The sequence below is a fragment of the Homalodisca vitripennis genome, chromosome 1 (assembly GCF_021130785.1).
Source record: "Homalodisca vitripennis isolate AUS2020 chromosome 1, UT_GWSS_2.1, whole genome shotgun sequence".
In the NCBI taxonomy this organism is placed as follows: Eukaryota; Metazoa; Arthropoda; class Insecta; order Hemiptera; family Cicadellidae; genus Homalodisca; species Homalodisca vitripennis.
The window spans coordinates 77,334,113-77,357,273 of record NC_060207.1 but is presented as its reverse complement, the minus strand read 5'-3'; the positions used below and the strand labels follow the sequence as shown (position 1 = coordinate 77,357,273).

The 23,161-nt window shown below is 33.1% G+C and overlaps 1 protein-coding gene across 1 annotated transcript in view; it reads left to right on the top strand.

Moving 5' to 3' along the window:
• LOC124366836 (inter-alpha-trypsin inhibitor heavy chain H4-like) overlaps positions 1 to 22,519 on the top strand; it is an 89,682-nt gene extending 67,163 nt beyond the window's left edge. The window contains exons 9-16 of the mRNA XM_046823459.1: positions 171 to 371; positions 1,740 to 1,917; positions 2,449 to 2,632; positions 2,757 to 2,949; positions 9,827 to 10,034; positions 13,276 to 13,397; positions 17,193 to 17,280; positions 22,461 to 22,519. Of these exons, the coding sequence (XP_046679415.1) occupies positions 171 to 371; positions 1,740 to 1,917; positions 2,449 to 2,632; positions 2,757 to 2,949; positions 9,827 to 10,034; positions 13,276 to 13,397; positions 17,193 to 17,280; positions 22,461 to 22,519 (1,233 nt within the window). The remainder of the gene's footprint in view (positions 1 to 170; positions 372 to 1,739; positions 1,918 to 2,448; positions 2,633 to 2,756; positions 2,950 to 9,826; positions 10,035 to 13,275; positions 13,398 to 17,192; positions 17,281 to 22,460) is intronic.
• The last annotated feature ends 642 nt before the right edge of the window (positions 22,520 to 23,161 follow it).

The following is a 23,161-nucleotide window of genomic DNA, read 5'->3' as shown; positions in this document are numbered from 1 at the left end:
TTAAATCATGAATAACGTTTTAATTTATAAACGGCCCCCATAATAAAAAACCTAAAACAAAAAAAGAAAAGTTTCTATTCTAAATATTTTGATTGCCTTGAAACAATTGAACAATATAAAGCAGTATCAAATAATAGTGACAAATTTTAAGATTTGCTTTATTTTCCCAGGTGGATGAGGGCTACTTTGTTCATTTCTTTGCACCTGAGGATCTGCCCCAGCTGAAGAAGCACATTGTGTTTGTTTTGGACTACAGTGGCTCTATGGGTGGTAGAAAATTGGAACAGCTTAAGGAAGCAATGGATAAAATCTTATCTGATCTCAGCCCTAAGGACCACTTCAGCATTGTTGTTTTCCAGAGTTATGTGGAGGTGAGGTGATTAGTGCCCTGTCAGAATTATATTATTGCCACAAAATAATATTATTTAAATAGTATTTAAATGTGTTTATGAATCTTTTACTACTATAAATTCCTATTAAAGGATTCCCAATAAGGGCACACTTTCCTTAAATTTTGATAGAGTAGGCTTAAAGCCTTCATAACCATAAGTAAAATCTTAAAGTAGAAAAAAAAGGAAAAGAAAAACCGTAGTATTTGGAACTAACTAAATCTAAGAATATTACAATATTTATATTCTTACAACTTAATAGCTTTGATTACTAGGGATCCAGTAGCCACATAATCCAAAAGACTTTGAGCCTGTAGTGGAAAGTTGCTCATTGCTGCTGGCTAATCATGACTTATGATTCTCTACAATCATATTTCTCTGGTTTATGTGTGCTCTTAATGTTTTCAGTTTTATCACAGTTTCATACAAAGAACTGGTTTGCCTGTATATAAATATTGATGTAATAAGTTGTGTTTCCTGTGTTACTGGTTTTAAGATTTCACAGTAGAAACTTTTCATTTTAAGTGCATTTACTCTGAATTGTACAGGACTCGAAGGGTTTCTGAATGTATGAATTCATACTGTATTGTATATCTGTACAGTTGTCCTTCAAAATATGTCTTGTAGGATTTTGCAGTATATTCTAGGAAATAATTTGAATGATCTCCATTATTAATTGTATAGATACCATTTATGTGTTTATAGATACATTTGTAGAATCATGTTTTTCTTGTGGGCTCTTATTTTTTGGATCATAATATCTGTCTGTCCATTTTTTCACTCATCTAGTGTAAGAATTATTGAATGAGCATTTTTAATAATGCTTTTTGTACTGAAAGATTCTATTCAATTTATCGTGCAATTAAATTCATTCTAGAGTTTCATCCTAAAGTTTTCTCTAAACTTACTAGTTGCTGTGGGTTATAGAGTATCTGTATAAGTATGACATAAATGTTCTGATGGTTTTGTTTTGTCTGTATATCTGCTAGCACTAGAATATATTTGAGAGTGTGTTGTTTCAAATTAGTTATATATTTATACTGTAACTATAACAAGATAATGCTTTGTGGGAATGGCTTTAAAGTAAATTTATAACATTGAAATATAAAACAAGTAATGCTGTTTTAAAACTTCCTATTAAATTTGTATTATTTTTATTTAACATATTACATTAATTTTGTATTTTGGCACAGAGGATGGATAGAAATCTGTATATTCACTTCAGTATATATATTCATATTATATTTACTGAATGAACACTGTTTTATTCAAATGTATTGAACACATAACTTTGTAATGTGCTTTGTATTACTAATTATACTATTGTAATTTAGCATGTTGTGTTTACAGGCCTGGTCTCCAACAGCAATGTACAGTTCAGCAACTGAACACTTGTCCAGATGGGATATAGAAGCAAAGCCTGAGATTATCCGTAATACCACCTTAGACAAAAGATTTGTCATTGAGGCTACACCTGAAAATATAGCGTCAGCTCGTGCTTATCTGGAGAACTATTCTGACCTTGGAGGTGAGAAAATAGCAGTTTATTATTTTTGATCCTGTCAATACATCTTATCTTGATGACTATGATGATGATTGCAAGGGCTTGCTCAACCTCTTGACCTTTCCTGTCTCTAATTAAAACTAAAGGCAAGCAGAGTACAATAGGTAAATAGTTACAATTGGAATAGGTTAAGTAAGTTGCATGCTCTTCAAGGATACTGTTCTGGAGCCTTTTTTAGTTTTATTTTTATTAATGGTTTATTGTTCTATCTAAAGCTAACATTATACTTTATGTAAGGAATGTGATTATCTTTTTAAATTTGATTCTTTTTATGGCTTTCCCTTCATGATGCTTTTGGATTTTTTAAATTTCAAAATCGTTGAAAATACTCACACGTATAATTTTTTATCTTCTACTTCAAAGTTGGTGCATGGAGTAGAGATACATGGATATGCTATTTTTGAAAGTTTGAATATTTGATACTTGATCAATAAGTATTGAATAGCTACTAACTATTATGGCTATGATCTTATCTGGGTTACACTATTTTTACAGCAACAAACATAATGGGAGGACTGAGGACGGGACTGGAACTGGTTTCTATCGGCTCTGATTTGTGGAGCAATGAGAGTGACCCGCCCCAACCTGTTGTTGTCTTTTTGACAGACGGAGAACCAAACGTCGAAGAGTACAACACAGATGCTATTATCAACAAGACTAAGCCTCTCAACACCAAGGAGTATGTTTCATAACTAAGTATTTGGTTTTGTTTCTTTTAAATTGTATGGTCCGTTCATTGTTAATTAAAATTTAGTGTCTTTTAATTGTATTTGTCATTCGTAAATTTATTGCTTCTGTTACAGCTGTCCCATCTTCAGCTTGGCCTTCGGGTATGGTGCAGATTTCAATTTTCTACGTAAGCTGTCATTGTCAAATTATGGTTTTGCTCGAAACATATACGAGGCAGCGGATGCTACTGACCAACTGAAAAACTTCTATAAAACCATTTCCTCACCTCTGCTTTCCAATGTGACGTTCACTTACTTGCCTGGACAGGTATTAGTTTTGATTATAACATATATGACTAAAATAGTTCTTTTGAATATGCTTGGGAATATGAGGTCTGGCCAAGGAAATAAAGATATTAGGGACATAACATTCTTTATTTTTACTTATGTAAACTTTAACATTATCCTCTTCAACATACTCCTCTCTAATCACTACAACACTGCATGTAAGTTTCCCACTGGTCAAAGCAATGTTTAAAGACTTCTTCTGAAAGCATGGTCTTGGTCTTTACTGTATTGTCTTTAAAGACTTCAACTGTCTTACATTTTTTTACATGAGAGTAGATTTAATTTTTGGAAAGAGAAAAAGTGGCAGGGAACAAGGCCTGGTAAGTAGGATGGATGTTCCATCACAGTAATTTAATGCTTTGTGAAAAAATTTTGATGACAAATGTGGTATGGGCCTGGCTGTAACCTGATAAATGGATCATGACTTGTTTTTCTGCAACTCAGTCTCTTTTTTGTTATTCATTCATTGAGAATAGGTAATACTCTAAGATTCACAAATACTTAACTGACGTCTTTTCGGATTTATTCTCCAGTTTTTTATGGTTTTGATGGTTGTTGGGTGTAATCCATCTCGAAGTTCTTCTCATCCCTCTTTGAACCATTTAAATAACTGAAAATATCTGATTACCAAACAATTTATCACCATACTCTTGTTTCAACAAAGAATATGCCTCTCTGATAGATTTTCTAAGTTTTACTAAATATTTTATAATAACTCCTCAATCTTTTTAAAACGCTCAACATTTTACTCATGAGCTGTTGATGAATGGTTTTTGGCAACAAAGGCCATGGCCTGACTGATTGGCCAGGTGACAGGAATGGAGGTGGAAGATGTCATGTGACTCTGTGACTGAGTTTGACCTTGAAGCTTCTTCCACTATTTATTAGCTAGAAAATCAGACCGGTTATATTTTAGTCAGACCACATATATCATAGTGATATATATATATATATATATATACAATAGATTGAGCTTACACTCTTTAAAGTATTCCAAGTTTTGGGATTGCGACTGTTAATTTATTAATGTGTGCCTCAACCATAGTCAACCTCAGCTTCATCCTACATATGTTGATGTATAAATGTAAATAATATTTATACATTATTTATATTTATTTAGTTATATACTGGTATGTATTAATTTCAGTATAGTGAATTATACTGACTCTAATTTTGAGGCTGAGGTGTAAGCTTGATAGATGATCTTCCTATGTCATTCATTTTCACACTAAACTGGATGATATGGTACCTTATAAAGACCAGACATTTTTGGGTGATAAGCAGATGGAGTTTGACAATGGACATTGAATTCCAGAAGGCTACCGATGTTATCAGGACTGAAACTCCTGTGGTTCTACTTTCACTGAAACTATGACTTCCTTGGTTTTAATCAATCACTAGGCTATCATTAATTATTGAAGTTACACATATTATCAAGGTTACTATTCATTACACTCATACATATTAGTCTTGAAATATGTTTTTGAAACACTATCACAACCAAAAGCAGTCCAAACCTAGATGTCTCACTGAGAGTAGTAACCAAGACTAATTAACAGTATTCGCTGGTGTTGTGCTATAACCAGTTAATGGTAGTTTCTATGTCTGGTTGTATGCTTGTGCTGAGAAATGCGGTTCATAGAGACTTCTGCATTTCATATTTTCTGTAGTCTCAACTTTGTGTTTGATTTAAGTGAAGATTAATAAACAGTTGCTTATCTACACAAATATTTAATTTTGTCAGATGAATACTTATAGTTTCACCAAACCCTCATATTAGACACTTATAAAAGTAATAGTTTATACATAAATAACTGTTCTTAAGTCAACTTTCTTTGCTGGCTATGTGACGTATCTGATATTATTACATTTGGAATTCTAAATTGTCTTTGGATGTGTTATGTTTCATATATATTACCAATGTAAATTATATCAATGTATATATCTTTAAAAGTGAAGTGATCATGTTTGTAGAGACCATGTGCTTTTTTTGCTTCCCTGTATTTTACAAATATTAGTGGTAATATATAGTTGTTTAAGAAATTTTTTGATGGGTAAGTGAAGAGATAAATGTTGTCTATATGAATGAATAAATCGTTGGTGTGAAAAAACTGTTATCAAAGAAGTAAACTAAAACTAAAGATATAAAACTTTTTGAGAATTAAGGAATGAAGTGACTGGGTCCAGGTGAGATCAGATAAGAAGGGACTAGACCAGAGTGCAGGTTTCTGACCTTTGTACCAGCAGATAACAGCAAGCTGCTCTGAAGGATATAATAACAAGTCTATGTTTACAAACATTGCTATCACTGTTTCTTCTTTCCCACTACATCATATATAAGCTTCTTATAAAGTATTATTTGCATAGAGGTAGCTTTTGAAAATACGTGAAATATCAATTGAAATATCATCTTTGAATATCATGGCTTGTGATAGCTGTCAGTTTTGTCCGGTGTGTAAAAATTTAGTTAAAGAAGATGACAGTGCGTTACAGTGTGAAATTGTTTGCAATAATTGGTTTCACTGTGCATGTGTGTCAATCACTGATGTGGAATATGAATATATGAAGATTCTAGCGGAAAAATCTAAATGGGCTTGCGAAGCTTGTGGTTTAAGGTTAACCAAGTTTACTGAACAGTCAAAAGACATTGACGGGCTTATTAACTTATCCATTACTGTTGACAAACTGTTTGCTAGTGTGAAAAACGTAGTGAATGACAATTTAGCTCTAAATGAGAAATTTGATAATTTTCTAGTGGCAGCAGATGCATATAGGGTTAGTGTAAAACCGGATGTTTACAACACCGGCCAAATTGAAGGGAAAGTCAAATCTTTTTCTGCTGTGGCAAAGGCCACTAACTCAAACAATCTGACAATAGAATCCAGGACTTTCGATTCGACAATCGATAATACAACGGTACCAAACTCTCAGACCTGTGGAGAAAACGTCGAGAGTAAAGTTTTGGTAGACGATGACGAACGTTTTCCAAATGCTTTGGACGTCGTGAGTGACTATCGCAGAGGCACTGAGAAAAAAGCCTTCTCGCAGAAAACGAGGAATTTCAGTGGAGTTGGAGACAATAATAATAGAGGTCGCCAACAGGAGGCTAGGTCCTTCTCAAACAGTAATAGAGTTTTTTACAAAGTCTAGTACCGAATGGACGGCTGTCAACTACAGGAAAAGCGGTTGGAACAACAACTACAAGAGGAGATCTGAAGGTTATTCTATCAATGGGAGCAAAATGGACTCCAACATATCTATAGTTCCTGATACAGACGGAAAGGAGAGGCCTGCCACTGGATCAGCCCCAACTTACAGTGACATTCTAAGAAGTGAAGATAAAAACAAGGTAGTGCGTGGAACTTTGAAGGTAAGCGACAGTAATCCTCTTAAGCCGGCAAAACGCATGAGATGGCTTTTTCTGTCCGGTTTGGACCCAGTTGTGTGCGCTCAGTCAATCACAGACTACCTGCATAGCCTTAAAGGTGATGCCGTTTTTCATTGTAATAAACTTGTGACAAGATATAGCAGTTTACAGCTCTTTTAAGGTGGGAGTACCCCATGAACTTGGTGAGGAATTGATGCACCCAAATCTGTGGCCGGAAGGCACTTTTATAAAATCATTTCGGCCTCCCAAAACATATCGCAGTGATGGGCGGAGTCAAGAAAGTTTTTTAGTGTCAAACAATCAAATAGCAAGTGGAACTTAAGTGCTGAGGAGGAATCAAGAAACGATAATCCAGGCGTGTTGGTGAATGTTGGCTTTTTGAACATAAGATCTTTGAGAAATAAACTAGGTCAGTTAGAGGCCATCTTGAATGATAAACCGGCCGACATTATCTGTCTAAATGAACACTGGCTCTGTTCTGACGAAGTGAGTTACTATGTGCCCCATGGTTTTGTGCTGGCCAACTTTTTTGCTAGACAGTCCCCGCATGGTGGATCATCAATCTTTGTGAAGAAAGACTTGTCCTTTGAAGGCGTCGATATCTCGTCCTTCTGTCAAAATAATATATGTGAGGGTGCAGCAGCTAGGCTACTTAGCCTTAATCTTGTTATTCTTAGCATCTACCGTACACCTGATAGTAATTTTAAAAATTTTATTGAAAATCTTGAAAATCTTTTATTGTATGTTACAAGTAAATATGTTAAAACCAATGAATGTTTAGCCATTGCCGGTGACTTAAATGTAGACCTGTTAAATAAGAGAAGTAATGAAACTGTTGAATTGCTAAATCTGTTAAGGTCGTTTGACCTATATTGTACTAATCAGAATCCAACCCGCTTTGGGGCATGTTTGGATAACATATACACTAACCTAACTCAGAATTACTTTGAAGTCTCCTTGATAGCCCAGGATATTATATCTGATCACGCCGGTGTATGGGTTGGTCTAAACCTCAAGCATTGTAATAATAAGACTAGTCCAGTCAAACAAAAGAAAACAAAACGCTTAATAAATGATGTTAGATTAGAAAATTTTATAAATTGTATGTCTTCTGTTGTCTGGTCTTCTGTGTATCAAAATGTAGATGTGAATATTGCCTTTGTAACTTTTATCGATATTTTATGTTCTGTGTTTAACCACCATTGTCCGATAGTAAATGTTAAGTGTAAAAAAACCAGTGCTAGGCCCAATCAAAGCTCAAATACAAAAAACTGGTTTACTCCGCAGCTTGAAATGATGCGGAAATTCTTACTAGTAATGTATGATAAGTGGAAATGTACAGAAGACTTAGTTGATAAAAACAGATACGTAACTCTCAGAAAGCTATATAATAGAGAAATTACAAATGCAAAGAAAACAGCCAATGAAAACCTCATTATTAATGCCAAAAACAAGTGCCAAATGGCATGGAAAGTTATAAGAAGTGAATCATGCTATATTAAACCTAAAAATGTCATACCTATTTCTCCTGATTGTCTCAATAGCTATTTTGTAAATGTGTCAAAAAATGTACATAGTGATGTTGATCTAGATTTAAATGACAACAACCATAATGATTTTATTGTAAACTTTGATAAGCCTATCCCTGTTTCTGGTTTTAGCTGGCAACCGGTCAGTACGGAAATAGTGTCTCAAACTATTTCACACCTTAGCAACTCTAAAAGCGAGGATGTGTTTGGTCTGTCAAACTATGTTGTAAAAACTGTTGGTGAATTTATTGTCAAACCGTTAACTTTTTTAATTAATCTAGTACTAAGACATGGAATCTTCCCTGAAGGTTTAAAACTTACCAAGATCACACCTATTTTTAAAAAAGGGGACTTAAAAGCTCCTGAATGCTATCGACCCGTAGCCATCGTACCCATCATTGGAAAGATTATAGAATCTTGCATGATCCTACAACTTCATGAATATTTTAATGGTAATAACTTATTGTATAGCCATCAATATGGGTTTCGTCCCAAACACAACACAGTTTTAGCTATGGAAGCAATTGTAGAGTATATTATTAATGGTTTTGAAAATAGACACATAGTTGCATCTAATTTGATAGATTTGACAAAGGCGTTTGACTGCCTGTCTTTTAATATTTTGTACGATAAGCTATATTTCTATGGTATCAGAAAAAAGGAACTAAACTTGATCAAATCTTATTTATCTGGTCGGCAGCAAAAAGTGGTTGTAGATGACATCAGCTCGATGTATGATGATGTTATAGCTGGTGTCCCACAAGGCTCCGTTCTTGGACCTTTTTTGTATCTAATCTTTGTTAATGATATATATTGTAACATTCCAACTTTTTGTGTACTCTATGCCGATGATACCACTCTACTCTGTTCTGATAGTGATTTTGAAATTGTAAAACACAACCTGTCTAATGCCTTTACTTATGCAAAAAGGTGGTTTGATTCTAATAATCTAGTTACCAATAATAGCAAAACTGAACTGATCTATTTTTCTCTCAGGGATGTTCCTGTTACTAGTAATGTAAGTAGCGAAGTAAAATTACTAGGCTTTACACTGGACAACAGCTTGAGCTGGAAACCCCACATTTTAAATTTGTGTAAAAAACTATCCCGCATTGTCTTTCTTCTAAGAAAACTTAAATTATCTATAGGCCAACAAACGTTGTTAATTGTATACTATGGTCTTTTCCATTCACAAATGAACTATGGAATTCGCCTGTGGGGCAACGCTTGTCATGCCTCTAAAGTTTTCATATGGCAAAAAAAGGCCATTAGAGTTCTGGACTGCCTAACCTTGAGACAATCATGTAAGGCTAGTTTTAAGAAATTAAAAATTATCACAGCTCCATCCTTATATATCTTAAGTACTTTGCTTCATGTTAAACAGAATATAGACTCCTTTGCTGCTCAAAACTTTAATCATGACCATTTAACTAGAAATAGAAACAACCTTATAACTCCATATGTAAGACTCTCAAAAACTTTAAATAGTCATGTTTATCAACAGCTCATATTGTATAACAAACTACCATTGCCTATTAGAAATCTGCCTTTTAACAAGTTTAAATGTTTTGTATCAGACTGGATTAAAGACCAAGCCTTTTATACTGTGGCAGAGTACAAGGACTACAATTTTTCCGAAATTAGCTAGGCAACTGATTACTATTTTTATACTATAGCCTATAAGTTCTATAAATTGTAAGATCTTATTATAAGTAACCTAATGATCTCAAAAATGCTGTTTGTCTTCTTGTATTTGACGTATCCAATTACATTGTAAAATGTCTTAAAGGAAATAAATAATATTGTCTATTGTCTATTGTCTATTGTCTATTAAAACATCCAATCAAGTGTGATGTAATTTAACCAATTTATATATAAATGCTATGTAGTTTTAAATTATCCATGTTACAAAATAAAATAAGAGCTTGAATTTGTTTCAGGTTGACAACTCTTCAAGGACTAAAATTGATTTTCCTGTATTCTTCAATGGCTCTGAACTTGTGGTTGCTGGAAAAATAAACAACAATGAAATAAAGGAGAAAGAAACAATTGGAGAACTCAGTGGTCATACTGCAAATGGGTTCCACAGATATCCAATAATTATTGATTTTATCCCTATAATTGTGAAACCAAAAAACAGAACTTTTGGTAATGTATTTACATTTTTGTAACTCAGTTAGAATAGTTTATCCTAAAATAGCTCAACATAATTTCTTGTAATTAACACTGATATAAACATACAAGAATAGACTGAAAAATAAGATACTCATGCTTGTAGAGTGGAAACAAAATAGCCTTTAGAAGCACTTGGTATGCTATGTGGAAATAATATTTCCACTCAATATGCATGGGCAGGTTAGAGGTCATTGTCTTTATCCAGTATTTTGAGAAGTGAAAGTAGAGAGACATGCCCAAGTTGTATGTCAACACGAGTAAAACAGTATACTGTTATCGAATTTTTGATTGCTGAAAAATTAACTCCTATTAAGATTCATTGACCTTTAAAGCCTGTTTATGTTATTATGCTGTTGACAGGACTATAACTCAGTGATCAATATAGCTGTGTGGTTGCCTATAAAAAGAAAACTTCCACCAAAAGAAATTCTTTTTAATGTGGTATGCTCACAGAGTTTATATACAGTTTTCTGGAATAAAGGGCAATGGTATAATCTTCTCAGTACATACAGCCTCCGAAACATCTCTGATTTTGAATTTTAGGCTCTACAAAACATAAACATTTAACTGGTTTTACATTTTGTTATGCCCCCAAACTCATACCTAATGGTCTTATTATCCCTCTGCACTTTTATAACACTAGTATTAATGTTAAATTAGATGTTTTTTAGTTCTCCTAAAGTTTTGAACGAAGATTGTACAATCTACTTATGTGCTGTTCAATGTTTAAAGTACCTGTAAATATACTGGAGAAAGGATCTCCACCACGAACTGCTATGTGTGCTGCCATTTTAATGCTGCATGTTCATACCTCTATTAAGCCATCTTTATATTACGCTATGAGAAACTGTATTAACCAACACATTTGCATAAAATGTTTTTACAATCTTTTCTTTATGAAATGAAATGACATTTTTAAATTTATTTAAACAGGCTAAATTAAAGCCTTATGTCCTTTTCTTTATCAGAGATTATTGGTGATATTTTAAGCTTTTTGTAAGCTGATTCTGTGAGGAATAACCAAGAAAACAAATGTGGTTCTAAGATTGTCATGATTAACTTTCGGTAGATCTGCAATGGCTAGAGACCTTTGAGTGTGCAAGAATCAAGGAAAATTTGATTGATTGATCCATTATTAGACTGTTCAGTAGCTCAAATCTCACTAAGGACTTCATCATAACTAACACATTGTTTGTTCAACGTATCCAAAATTTCAAAACATGACGTGAAACAACTTTGTATGCCTTCCTGCAGTCCTGATGTAGTTTGCTGTTATTTGTGGCTCTTCTCAAAATGGAAAACTTCTTTAAAAGAAACAGGATTTGAAGATATTGAGGAGATTAAATTAAATTCTGTAATGACCTACTAGCTTTTTGAAAGGAGTAAATAAAAGCGTTGAAAAAAGGGCCTGTGGATAGAATTTTTCTCTTTATATGTTACTGCAAACCAACAGCATAGGAAGAAACAAGTAACAAAAGGAAAATTAATCCATTTATATAGCTGTCTCAGAGAACACTAGGGCAAGATACAAGTCCTGTACTTATTTATAACTGCACTCTTAAGATGATCAAATTTCGCACCAAGTGATGTGAACAATGAAAACACAATTAGGTTTGGCAATGTTTTTTTTTTAATAGAGTTAACCTTAATGATTTGCTATCTCAAAATCTTACCATCTCCATGACATGCACATTTAGCAATCTTTGATACATAACAACCTAAAAAGGACTAGACATTTAAGTGCTGCCTTCCCATTTTACTGATATTGGTAGTGTGGCAGCTGATTTGAACATGGACAAACTAAACACAACGTAAACTGCAATTTGTGCTGATTGCTATTGTTTTATCTATAATATGTAAAAATAATATATGGTGCACAGTTTTGTAAATGAAAGTTTCATTCTTACACTGCTATAAATTTTGCTTATCTCTTTATATATTTTATCTAGCAGTTGCCTGCGGCTTCGCACGCATTTTCCTGTTGAAAAACGGTACACTATATTCACGTATTCTTTTTCTATCACATTCTAAACATTGCTGAGATAATTGATAGTCGTTCCTTCGTGAGCCTCTTGGGCGCATTATGAAGGTATGTGCCATATTTCCTGCCTTTATCTTTCGTGGTTTTTGTTAGGTGTTGATAAGTTATTCAGAACAATTAATTTATTTGGATGAATCTCGATAAACTAATTAGGTTATAAAGAATCAAATTCGGTCTGTTAAAATTAATTTTCTGTCTAAGATAATTTCCAGTATTATTGAGGAGTGTGCCTTCAAGAAAATGTATCAACGAAAACCAATTTCGATCATAAAGACGACCTTTCGATTCTTCTCATTTACCTTCGATCTAACCAAATTCGATTACCTTCTGTGCAAACATTCACGGATTTGAACAATGAGGTTGTTTTCATAATAGCGTTTAATAGTATTTTCATTGCATTAGATAGTTTATTGATCATTGGTGCACTCTAAATTTAAAATTAGGCAATGACGTCTTCTATGTAACCTGCATTACACTACTGATCAAGCACTTTACAATAACAATTTCCTAAATTTTAAATCTAAACAAATGTTTCTGCCTCTTTGATGAACTTCAGCTGAAAGTATTAACAACTGTTAAGTATCAGTTCGCTTTGTATTACGTGTTGTAGCGCAGTCTGTCGGATTCAATATAAAACACTCCAACATCAACAATAATTTATAATTAAAAAAATTAATTAAATAAACTATTTAAAATTGGACCAAATTGTGAATCTGAACCATTCTCGAATCCCCTACAAGACACACAAAAAATTTAATCAAAATCGGTCCAGTCGTTTAAGAGGAGTTCAGTCACATACACACGAAACACAAGAAATATATATATAAAGATACGCAGACCTAATTTGCTTTCAGAAAGTGTATTTCACTATAGTATTCACATTTAATGGGATTGATTTTGCACATATTTTAAAGTCGCACGAACAAAAATAGTCAGCTACAGCTGTTCATGTTAACGCCATAATGGCGCTAACAATATTGGGAACAAAACTTGAGAAATCTTGAGGTTTTTATTTTTATGACGACCTTTGCACTTAAAAAATAAATTAGTTAATAATTGATTTACAATAATGTGTCAGTGTAACAGTTAAAAATAGATAATATGGTCATCAATGTAAAATTAATTAACTAAAATAAACTAACCACTATTATAATGTACCATTTGGCTGTGTAGGACACCTGGAAAAGACGTGGGCTTATTTGACAATCCAGCAACTTTTGGACAAGGCCGACTCATTGGATAAAACTGAAGAGAGAAACCAAACAAAAGAAGAAGCTCTTAACCTAGCTTTACAGGTAATTATTTTTTTCAAGATTTAACTACTTATGACCCAATATGGTAGATTTATCTTTTATATATATTATAATATATTAATATTATATGTATTATATATAATTAATTTTTCATCATATCAAGACAAACATATAAAATTCTATGTATAGAATGTATATATACAGGGTGTATATTATGTCTGGAAACACCCAAATATATCCTTTAATAATTTAAATATAAAATTTGAAACCTCTTACAATCGTGATAGAAATTGGGCAATCTACTTTTTGGAACAATGTTTTTGTTATGTCACACCAACGGGGGACGTCCTGCCGAGGGTATCGTGAATATTCTTAATGGAAGCCTATACCTTGTGATACATAATTTTAAAGGTAATTAGCTTACTGAATTGAATGCCACAAACCGCATCTCAAGGAATTATTCTATCAGAAAATAGAGCATTTTTAGTATTGAAAATTTACTGATGTTCAACAATGTAATTTTAACATGGTTCTTGCCACAAAATGAGTTACACTAATTTTTTAGCATTTTTGTTTTTAAATGTTCAATTAAATAAAACAAAAATTTCATTTTAAGCTGGTTCTATTAGCACAAATTTGCCAGTTTTATTACAGTACAATTATGGAAATACTTATGTTATTGATTTCTTATTACAAATAAAAAATAATGTATGCTGTTAGAAAAGTCTTACAACAAACGTTTTACCTGCATTTGGTGTCAAAGCAATTGTTCGAACTGTGTTCCTTCTACGGTTTGACAATGAGCCAATCTTGTGTAAAATGATTCGACAGAGTTGCCTAACATTTCTTCAGTTTATCAAAGCAATCTCCTCTATAATCCTGTTTCTTAGGTCTTCCAAATTATGAGGCTTTCTTCTATAAACATTGGATTTTAAATGACCCCATAGGAAATAATCGATTGGTGACAAATCCGGAGATCTTGGAGGCCATTCGATTTCTCCTCTTCGGCCAATCCATTTATGAGGAAACCTTAAATCCAAATACTCTCTTACCTGTCTCCCATAATGGGGTGGAGCACCATCCTGCTGAAACCATACATTATCAAAGTATTCTCCTGATGCAATTTGAATAGCTGGGATTATTTCATTTTGGAGCATATTGTAGTAAAGTTCGGCATTTAAATTTCCATTGATGAAAAAGGGTCCAACAATTTTGTTTACCTAAAATTCCACACCATACGTTCAGTTTTTTGTGGTTGCTGAGAAAGGGACTCAGTAATCCAATGTGGGTTTTCACTAGCCCAGTAACGGCAATTGTGCCTGTTAACATTGCCATTTAGGAAAAAAGTTGCCTCATCAGAAAATAGTATGTTGGTCAGAAAATCTCTATTGTCATCACATTTGCGCATCACAAGTTCACAAAACTCAACTCTTCTGTCGTAATCATCCTCACTTAACTGTTGGACTAAATGAACTTTAAATGGTTTGTATTTATTAATTTTTCAAAATCTTACTCACAGACATAGGGTGCATATCATGTTGCTGTGCAGCTTTTCTGAGCGATGTATGTGGGTCTTCAATAAATGTTTGCAAAACATCTAGTGCATGTTCTTCATCTGTTGCAGATTGTATCCTACCCGACTTTGGCCGATTACGTACACTCCCTGTCATTTCAAAACGCTCAATAGTTTTTTGATATTGTTGAAACACTTATGGGATTCCTTTCTGGGAAAGTGTCATTAAACAAATTACAAACTTCCCGATAAGATCTTGACGATCGCCATATCCTCGCATCATCAACAGAGTAATTCGTTCTCTTTCAGACAATTCCATTAAAATGCCAAATAAAAACTGAACTACTGTAATTAGATAACTTGTTTGACAGCAATGCTTCAGAGACACTGATTAACTCGACAGGAATGATATGACCTTTGTCCATTTGTAATTCCCAAAGCTTAGACCTGTTCTAGTGAAAGCTCCATGCTCAACAAAATGAAACCTGTAGACCAGATGATTAATAACACAATAATGTTTCTCATAGGCTAGTGGACCTTTGTCTCTTTAAACCTTCCTGCTGACTGAAAACACCAAGTACAGATTCATAAGTAATCAGAGAAAGTGACTCATACGTTTTATTCATTGTAATAAAAACTGGTAAATTTGTACTAATGAAACCAGCTTAAAAATAAATTGTTTATTTTATTTTAATTGAACATTTAAAAAATGCTAAAAAAATTAGTGTAACACATTTTGTGGCAAGAACCATGTTAAAATTACATTGTTGAACATCAGTAAATTTTCAATACTAAAAATGCTCTATTTTCTGATAGAATAATTCCTTTGAGATGCGGTTTGTGGCATTCAATTTAGTAAAGCTATTACCTTTAAAATTATGTATCACAAGGTATAGGCTTCCATTAAGAATATTCACGATACCTCGGCAGGACGTCCCCCGTTGGTGTGACATAACAAAACATTGTTCCAAAAAGTAGATGCCCAATCTCTATCACGATTGTAAGAGGTTTTAAATTTATATTTAAATTATTAAAGGATATATTTGGGTGTTTCCAGACATAATATACACCCTGTATATATATATATATATATATATAGTTCAAAGTAATGAATTTTATATGTTTGTCTTGATATGGTGAAAAATTAATTAGTCCTAGTGAATATAGGAGTTTTCATAAATTAAATTAGGAATTAGTATTGATGATTTGGTGAATGTGTATTTCATGAAAATAACTAGATTCATGTGTAGTTTTGTAAATTAAAGTTCAGTAATGTAAACACTCATCTTGATGTGAAGAAATCTGAATTGTAAATAAACAAGTGTAATGTATAAATAGAGAGTGATTTGCTTGTCCTGGTATTTTAATTTAATTTTTGAAATAATAAAATAGTGATTGAGAGTAAAACAGGATTTCTCGTCAGTGTGAGTAAGATTCACCAGGAGCGTTAAATGTTGAAGTGTATTGGAATGGCTGACATTTTAACACTACCAATGTGAAGATTAAATTCATGTACATTAGAAATGGTACCTTGACATTTGGTGTCCAACAACGTAGGGGTCCATCATCCACTGTAATTGAACCTATTCATTTGGCACCATTAACATAGGGCACATGTTCAGCATAACCAGAACTCTACAATATTTAAAATTTGATTTATCGATTCCCAAGTAAAACTCATCAAAAGAATAAAAATTAAGATTTTAACAAATATTCTTTAAGTAAATTAAAAAATGATTCATTATTTTTTTCTAGTATATGGTTTGATACATTATATTCTATTTATAAATGTAGAGAAACAATTATTTTAAACAATGTTTTAAATTTCATTGCTCTATCATAAACCAAATAAAAATTATTACAATATAACTGAATGCTTACATTTTCACACCTTAATTAATTGCTGTTATAAGGCCTGCAAAGGTTCTTATAATGCGTTAAAGAGCTCTATTGTGTGATACTCAACAATTCTATAAACTCTTGTGTTGTTCTGGTGTCTTCAGCTATCCACAATTTTTGTATTATTTCCATAAAAAACTAGATAGTTTCATATATACACACAATCTATAAACTATTAAAATTTCAGAATCAGATAAAAATTGCCTTACAAATTCAAGATTGCCTTCTATTTCAATTAAAGATTCTCTATCATCATCCCTCTTTTGCTGAAGCAATTGAGAAATAGGGTTCATGTTACATACTTTCTTTAGTCTTTTAATAAATACTAATTATATAGCACAGATTTTAAAAATCACAGATCCAAACCATATCATGTTTAATTAATATCAGTTATATTTAATATAATTCAATAATAACTATTCCAGTACTCTTTTGTGACTCCGCTCACTTCTCTTGTTGTCGTCAAGCCGAACGAAACTGAGTCTGCTGTGGACACGACACAAGTGAAACCTGGTGAGTGTTCCAAAATATTTCTTTGTTCATACCATACAGGGATGAATTTAAAATATCTTTTTCAGTTTACAACTAATAGATTCTTTTCAATTGTTTGATATAGTTGTCACTCATTTAAAACACATACCTGGGACAAAATTGTTTGTGTATATTGTTGGTCACTTAAAACAAAAAACTGATGAAACGTCTCTTTGCATTTAGTTATAATTGCATTGCTTCTCATATGACATTCAGGATGGTAGTAAAGACCACATCTTGTTGAGATCCCATGTTACATCCACAATAGAGAGATGGCACAATATCTGTCAGTTATGTCATCTTGGGTGAAGAGGAGACTATCTCTGTTCCAGTCAAAACAGACAATACTCCTTTACCAATAAAGAAGACCCATCCACTCCAACAGACATCCTCAGAAAGAAAGATTAGGTTTACATTTGTGGCTAATGATGTGTTGCTTATGAACATCCATTTGGTTGCCCAGATGTAAGTCACACATCGGTTTTTTGCCTTATCTAGTGTCCTGTGTAGGTTCCATTGACAGGTTAATACTGGGATGGGTCGAAAAATTCATGATTTTTTGAAAACCAAATCATAAATCAGTTTCAAGTAGATCATAATCATAAATAAAGTATTTGTACGTAGAATAACAGAACAATTGTTAAAAATCTTATTTAACGTCTTTTGAGTCTTGTATTGGGCTATTCTATTTCTTAAATGTGATAGAATCTCAAATATGTTTTTTATGTGATAGTCCAAATAATTTACATCAAGCTGTGGCTAAATATAGTTATTTCTTATACTATCTACCCTTGAATGACTTGTAGAAAGAGATATGTTTTCCTAGCAAAGTTTTACTAATACTAAGTACCCTATTTTAAAATCATACGTAATACGAATGTACAGTAGAAATGTTAAAAAGTTCTGGAAGAAAAGTATTGAGTTTTGGTCAAAGATAAATGCCATCAAAATTAAAATTGATTTTTAATATTGCTGATCCAGATAGAGGTAGTCTCATTGAATGTTTTTGGAAGCCCAGGAATTAATATTACTCCTGAATAACTAAAAATATTTTTTTCGATGATTATGAAATTCACTGTTATCGAAGAAGAAAGAAGGCACTGGTTCATGTACATTGCAAGTTACTCACCATAGAACAGTGATGTTTCAACAAATCGTTTGTTGTAACAAACAGCCACAATCTGTTAGCTTCAGCTACTAAAAAACTTCTTGCAGTGACTAGCCTTAGTTAACCCTAGAACGGCTTTGGAGCTACAGTGTAGGTTTGGCAGCCTTTATTACAAATCATCGTTTTATTGTAAAATACTGATCCAAATTCAAAGTAATAAAATGAATTTGTTATTTGATTTCATCTTTGGTAATCTGTATAATCACAATAAAATACTATATTTTAAACATGAGAGTTAACACGCTACTAGCTAACATTTACATCGTTTTTGAAAAATCACATCGGGATTGGTTTATAAACGATCACCAACCAAACTGTACCACTGAAAGCTCAAATCAACACTAAATCATACCAATTGCAAGTTATATACTGGAATAAACTGTTTTGAGCTATGAATTATTTATTGTATGTCTGCAATCAGTATGTTGCTGTGTTGCTAAAATTGCCATAAGAACTACAAAAGTATTCCTATCTAAAGTTATTATTTGTGTAATTTATAAGTTAATAAATTAAATGCTATTTTACATTTACACTTATGGGATGAAGAAATCATTTCTATGTTTACTAAGCACTTGCTTTTGAATTCTGTTTCCAAAAACCAAATGTGCTCTTTTCCCTACTCATGGGGTTTTTATGTGCTCATAATTGTTATATTTACAATGTACATTTTATGCTCAATAAAATATATAAAACACTAATAATTATTATAGTTTTTATAATTATAAAGAAAAATGTCTGTAAATGGCCAGAAAACAGCTTGCTACAGGGAGTTTTTATCCCTATGGACTCCAGCATCCGAGAGGCTGGTACAACCAAAAGCCGCTGAGACCTATATATACACTTGTACAGTTCTTTACATTTCGCTCTGTACTGCCCTGAGATTTTATGTAAATTGAATGATTTCTTTTTGTTTTGTAGCTTTTTAGATTGGCTATTGATTAACATAAATTAAAAGTACATTATGTGTACATATTTGGTAATATGTAGTAATATGTAATTGTTATAAAAAAAGAAATTTACACAAAATAATCACTTTAAACAAAAAAAAAAAATGTAAAAATATATGTTTTTATTGGAAATATTTTTAATTAATAAGTGGTTACATCTTATACTCATAATGAAATGTTAGAACATTTTTATTTTGAATACCCAACAGATTGGTTAAACATTTTTATAATAAGTGGGAAGTGTAAAAGAAGAATAAATAACTAAAAATAACAGCTGTCTTAATGTCATTAGTAATAAAACGTTAAAATTGATAAAGACAGTCCTTATTTACTTTAAAACAAAACCAAACCAGTTGAAACAAACTTTAAAAGCTTTCAATAAAGTTAAAAATTGTTTTTCTTACATAGTTAATCAGGCGGATTTTGATGGTTTTAGCCTGAAACTCTGTGGTCTGATTAATTTGTCTTTGGTGGTTTTCACATGAACCTTGGTGGTCTAACAATCGGAATTTGGCGTCCAAAGGGTTAACATAGCTGTATCAAGATTTAATGACAGGAGGAATGAATGTGTAAGCGAATAAATATAATAATTCTTTGTATTTATTTCTTTATTTTTGTACTTTTCTTTTACAGCTGTTGTGTCCATCACGTGATCTTGTTTCTATAAGGTGTGTTCAAAAAGTAACAGAAATTTTTTTAACATTTATTTATTCGTCTAAATGAATGTTTGTCACCTTCAAAATAATCCTCATTACATCATAACATGCACTTGTGCTAGCACTTTTTCCAATCCTCGGAACACTTCTCAAACTCGATTTTTGGGATAGCCTTTAGCTCTCTCAGCAATTTAATTTGAATGCCAACTATGCTTGTAAAAATGACGGCATATAAAATATAAAGAAAAGTATACAATACAAAGAGTTACATGGAGGTATGTCTGGAGAATATGGAGCCTGGGCTATCATTACAGTACTTGTTTTTGGCAAAAAATTCACAAACAAGCAATGAAGTGTGAGCAGATGCATTTACATGGTGCAAAAGCTATGAATTGTTTTGCCACAAATCCGGGTGTTTTTTTCAGATTGATTCAAGTAAACGGAATTGAACTTGCCAATAGTACTCCTTATTGACCATTTTGACCTTGTGGCAAGAATTCTTGTTGCCATTAAAATGGAAGAATAAAGAGAGCATAACCTTCACGTTCAACTTCACTTGTTGAGCCTTGGTTCGGTCTTGGTGATCCAGAATGCCTCCACTGGGATGAATAAGCCTTAGTTTCGACGTCATATCCGTAAACCCATATTTTGTCACCTGTCATAACACTTTTTATTAATTCTGCACTGTTGTTGACTTCATTTAGTGACTCCTGAGCAACTTCCCTTTGCCGCTGGTTTTGTTCAAAATTCAACAATTTTAGGGCAAGTGTTTTCTGCCACACGTTTCATACTCATATCATTCAAAAATATTTCATGCCAATTGACATATTAATATCATCATCAACTTCTCTGATCGTAATATTGCAATTGTTCATAACCATTTTTTTCATGTTTTCATTGATTGTTGATGTGCTGGGGCGTCTGAAACGTTCATCATCTTCAATGTCCATGGCCATCTTAAAAACGTTTATACCACTTGTATATCCTTGTTTTACTCATAGCAGACTCACCATAGGCCTTTTTTTTACATTTCCCACACTTTGTTCACTTTATTTAATTTTTCACACAAAATGTGATACAAAATTCTTCGATCCATTTCTTTTAACAAACAAAAATCACTGAGTTAATAAAATACATTAACCTTAGCAGCTGCCATTGAAAAAGTAAACAATGAATACAGCTGTAAATTGTATTATACTTCAGGAGCATGATTATAATAAAATAAGTATTTTATTATAGCTATACCAACATAAACAAATTTTGAAATTCGGACTCCAAACCCGCAATACTTAAAAAGTCCCATTACTTTTTGAACACACCTCATATATTGTAAGAAGATATTTTAAACAACCAAGTAAACTTAATTATACTTTATTAATTATTATTTTACGTTGTGTAGAACTATACAAAAAACCACAAGAGAGTGCAGTTGAGGGAGGAGCCTATTTTGCCCGTGACCTTCGAGCGGCCAACGAGAACTGAAGCGACGTTGCCAAACTTGTTCCCCCCGCTGTAACCACAAGTCGCGCGAGTTCCAGGCGTTCTTAAAATACTTAACCGTTACGCTCGAAAGAAATGTTAGAGCTGTCTTGAATTAATTAACTACGTATTACAAAATGTAATTTTACGGTCATTTAACACGTTCAGTGCGGGCCCCGCGGATCCGCGGGGGTAAGCGGCGGCGTAGCAGTGCGCGCCACGCGGGATCCGCGGGGCGTTACCATAGTCTCGACTATTGCTCAGTGTGAGCCCAGCTCTCGGCCAGAGACGGTTCGTACTCGTTGAGCGTGGCGTGTGGTTCCGAGTTGACCTTGACTTGTACTTCGTTTCTGTTTCCCTCCCCGCGTTTTTTAGCATGTGCAAGTGTGATGCGTTCAAGTGAGTTGTTTATTTATATGTGTAGTGACATTGTACTATTGTATATTATACAAGTTTTATATCGCAATTTTCACCATGTCTGCCAACCGTGGCTACAGAAAATAGTGCTACTGACGATGAAGCATCAGATGTGGATAGTGAATCCAGTGGAAACACTGCTGTTGACAGTTTCGGGTAGTGATAGTGAAGATATTGTAATAAACCCCTTCATGGGCTAATAATACAAATGGACTAAGACAGATCCCTTTCACAACCGGAAACAATAGATTGCTAGTAGATGTACCAGGTAATGGTTCACCGATTGACTGGTTTTTTTTATGTTGATTGGGAGTCTTTTACCCCCACAAGCAGCAAGCTCCTCTCATTACTCCGCCAAGAAACCCAACCCACAAAACTTGTACAAAATGAAGAACGGGATAAAAAGGGTGACAGAAAACGTAAAGATTGTAGGGTATGCTACAAGAATGAAAAGAAAAAGGAATATGACAACATATACATGTTCTGTTTGTCCAGGTAAACCAGGACTTTGTGCTGTCAATAGTTTTGACATACATCACAGAGGCCAGCAGTAAAAGCCATGCCCTCAAGACCTTGTAAATATTGTATATAGTTTTTAATTTTGTTTTTGTTTTGCACTATATAATGAAATTAGTTTAAAATTGGATTGTTTTTACGGTAGCCACTCGCTTATTAGACTTTTTTAGCCGCGCTCTGTGCGACAAAACTCTTTCCGCGTGCTGACCCACCCGCGGATCCCGCGGTCAATCTGTGACGTCATGTAATCCCTCCATTTTGGATCACAGACGTTATTATCTGCCCATAAAATCAGCCTCTGATAGCAAATGGTAAGTGTATTAATAAATATTAAGACTTTAGGTTCTGGGGCAGTTTACATGTATTTTGCCGTCAGCAGTCAACGTGTTAAAACAAAAGTACATCTCTGTAGCTTATTTCCATGTTGAGTTAAATGGATTGAAATAAATTATTGTATTATATTACTCATATACGAATATCGTAGAATTAAAATCTTTAGCCGAAATATAAATTAAAAAGAAAACATAAAAAATACTGCAAAAACGTTAATTTTCTAAAAACGTGAAAGAACCGTTAACAAAATAAGTAAAGAAGCTAAGCTGTCCGAAGAAGATGGACCTTCATCATCAGAAATTAAGTTTTTCAACGCCAGGAAAACAAAAGAAGTCGAAAATCAAAAA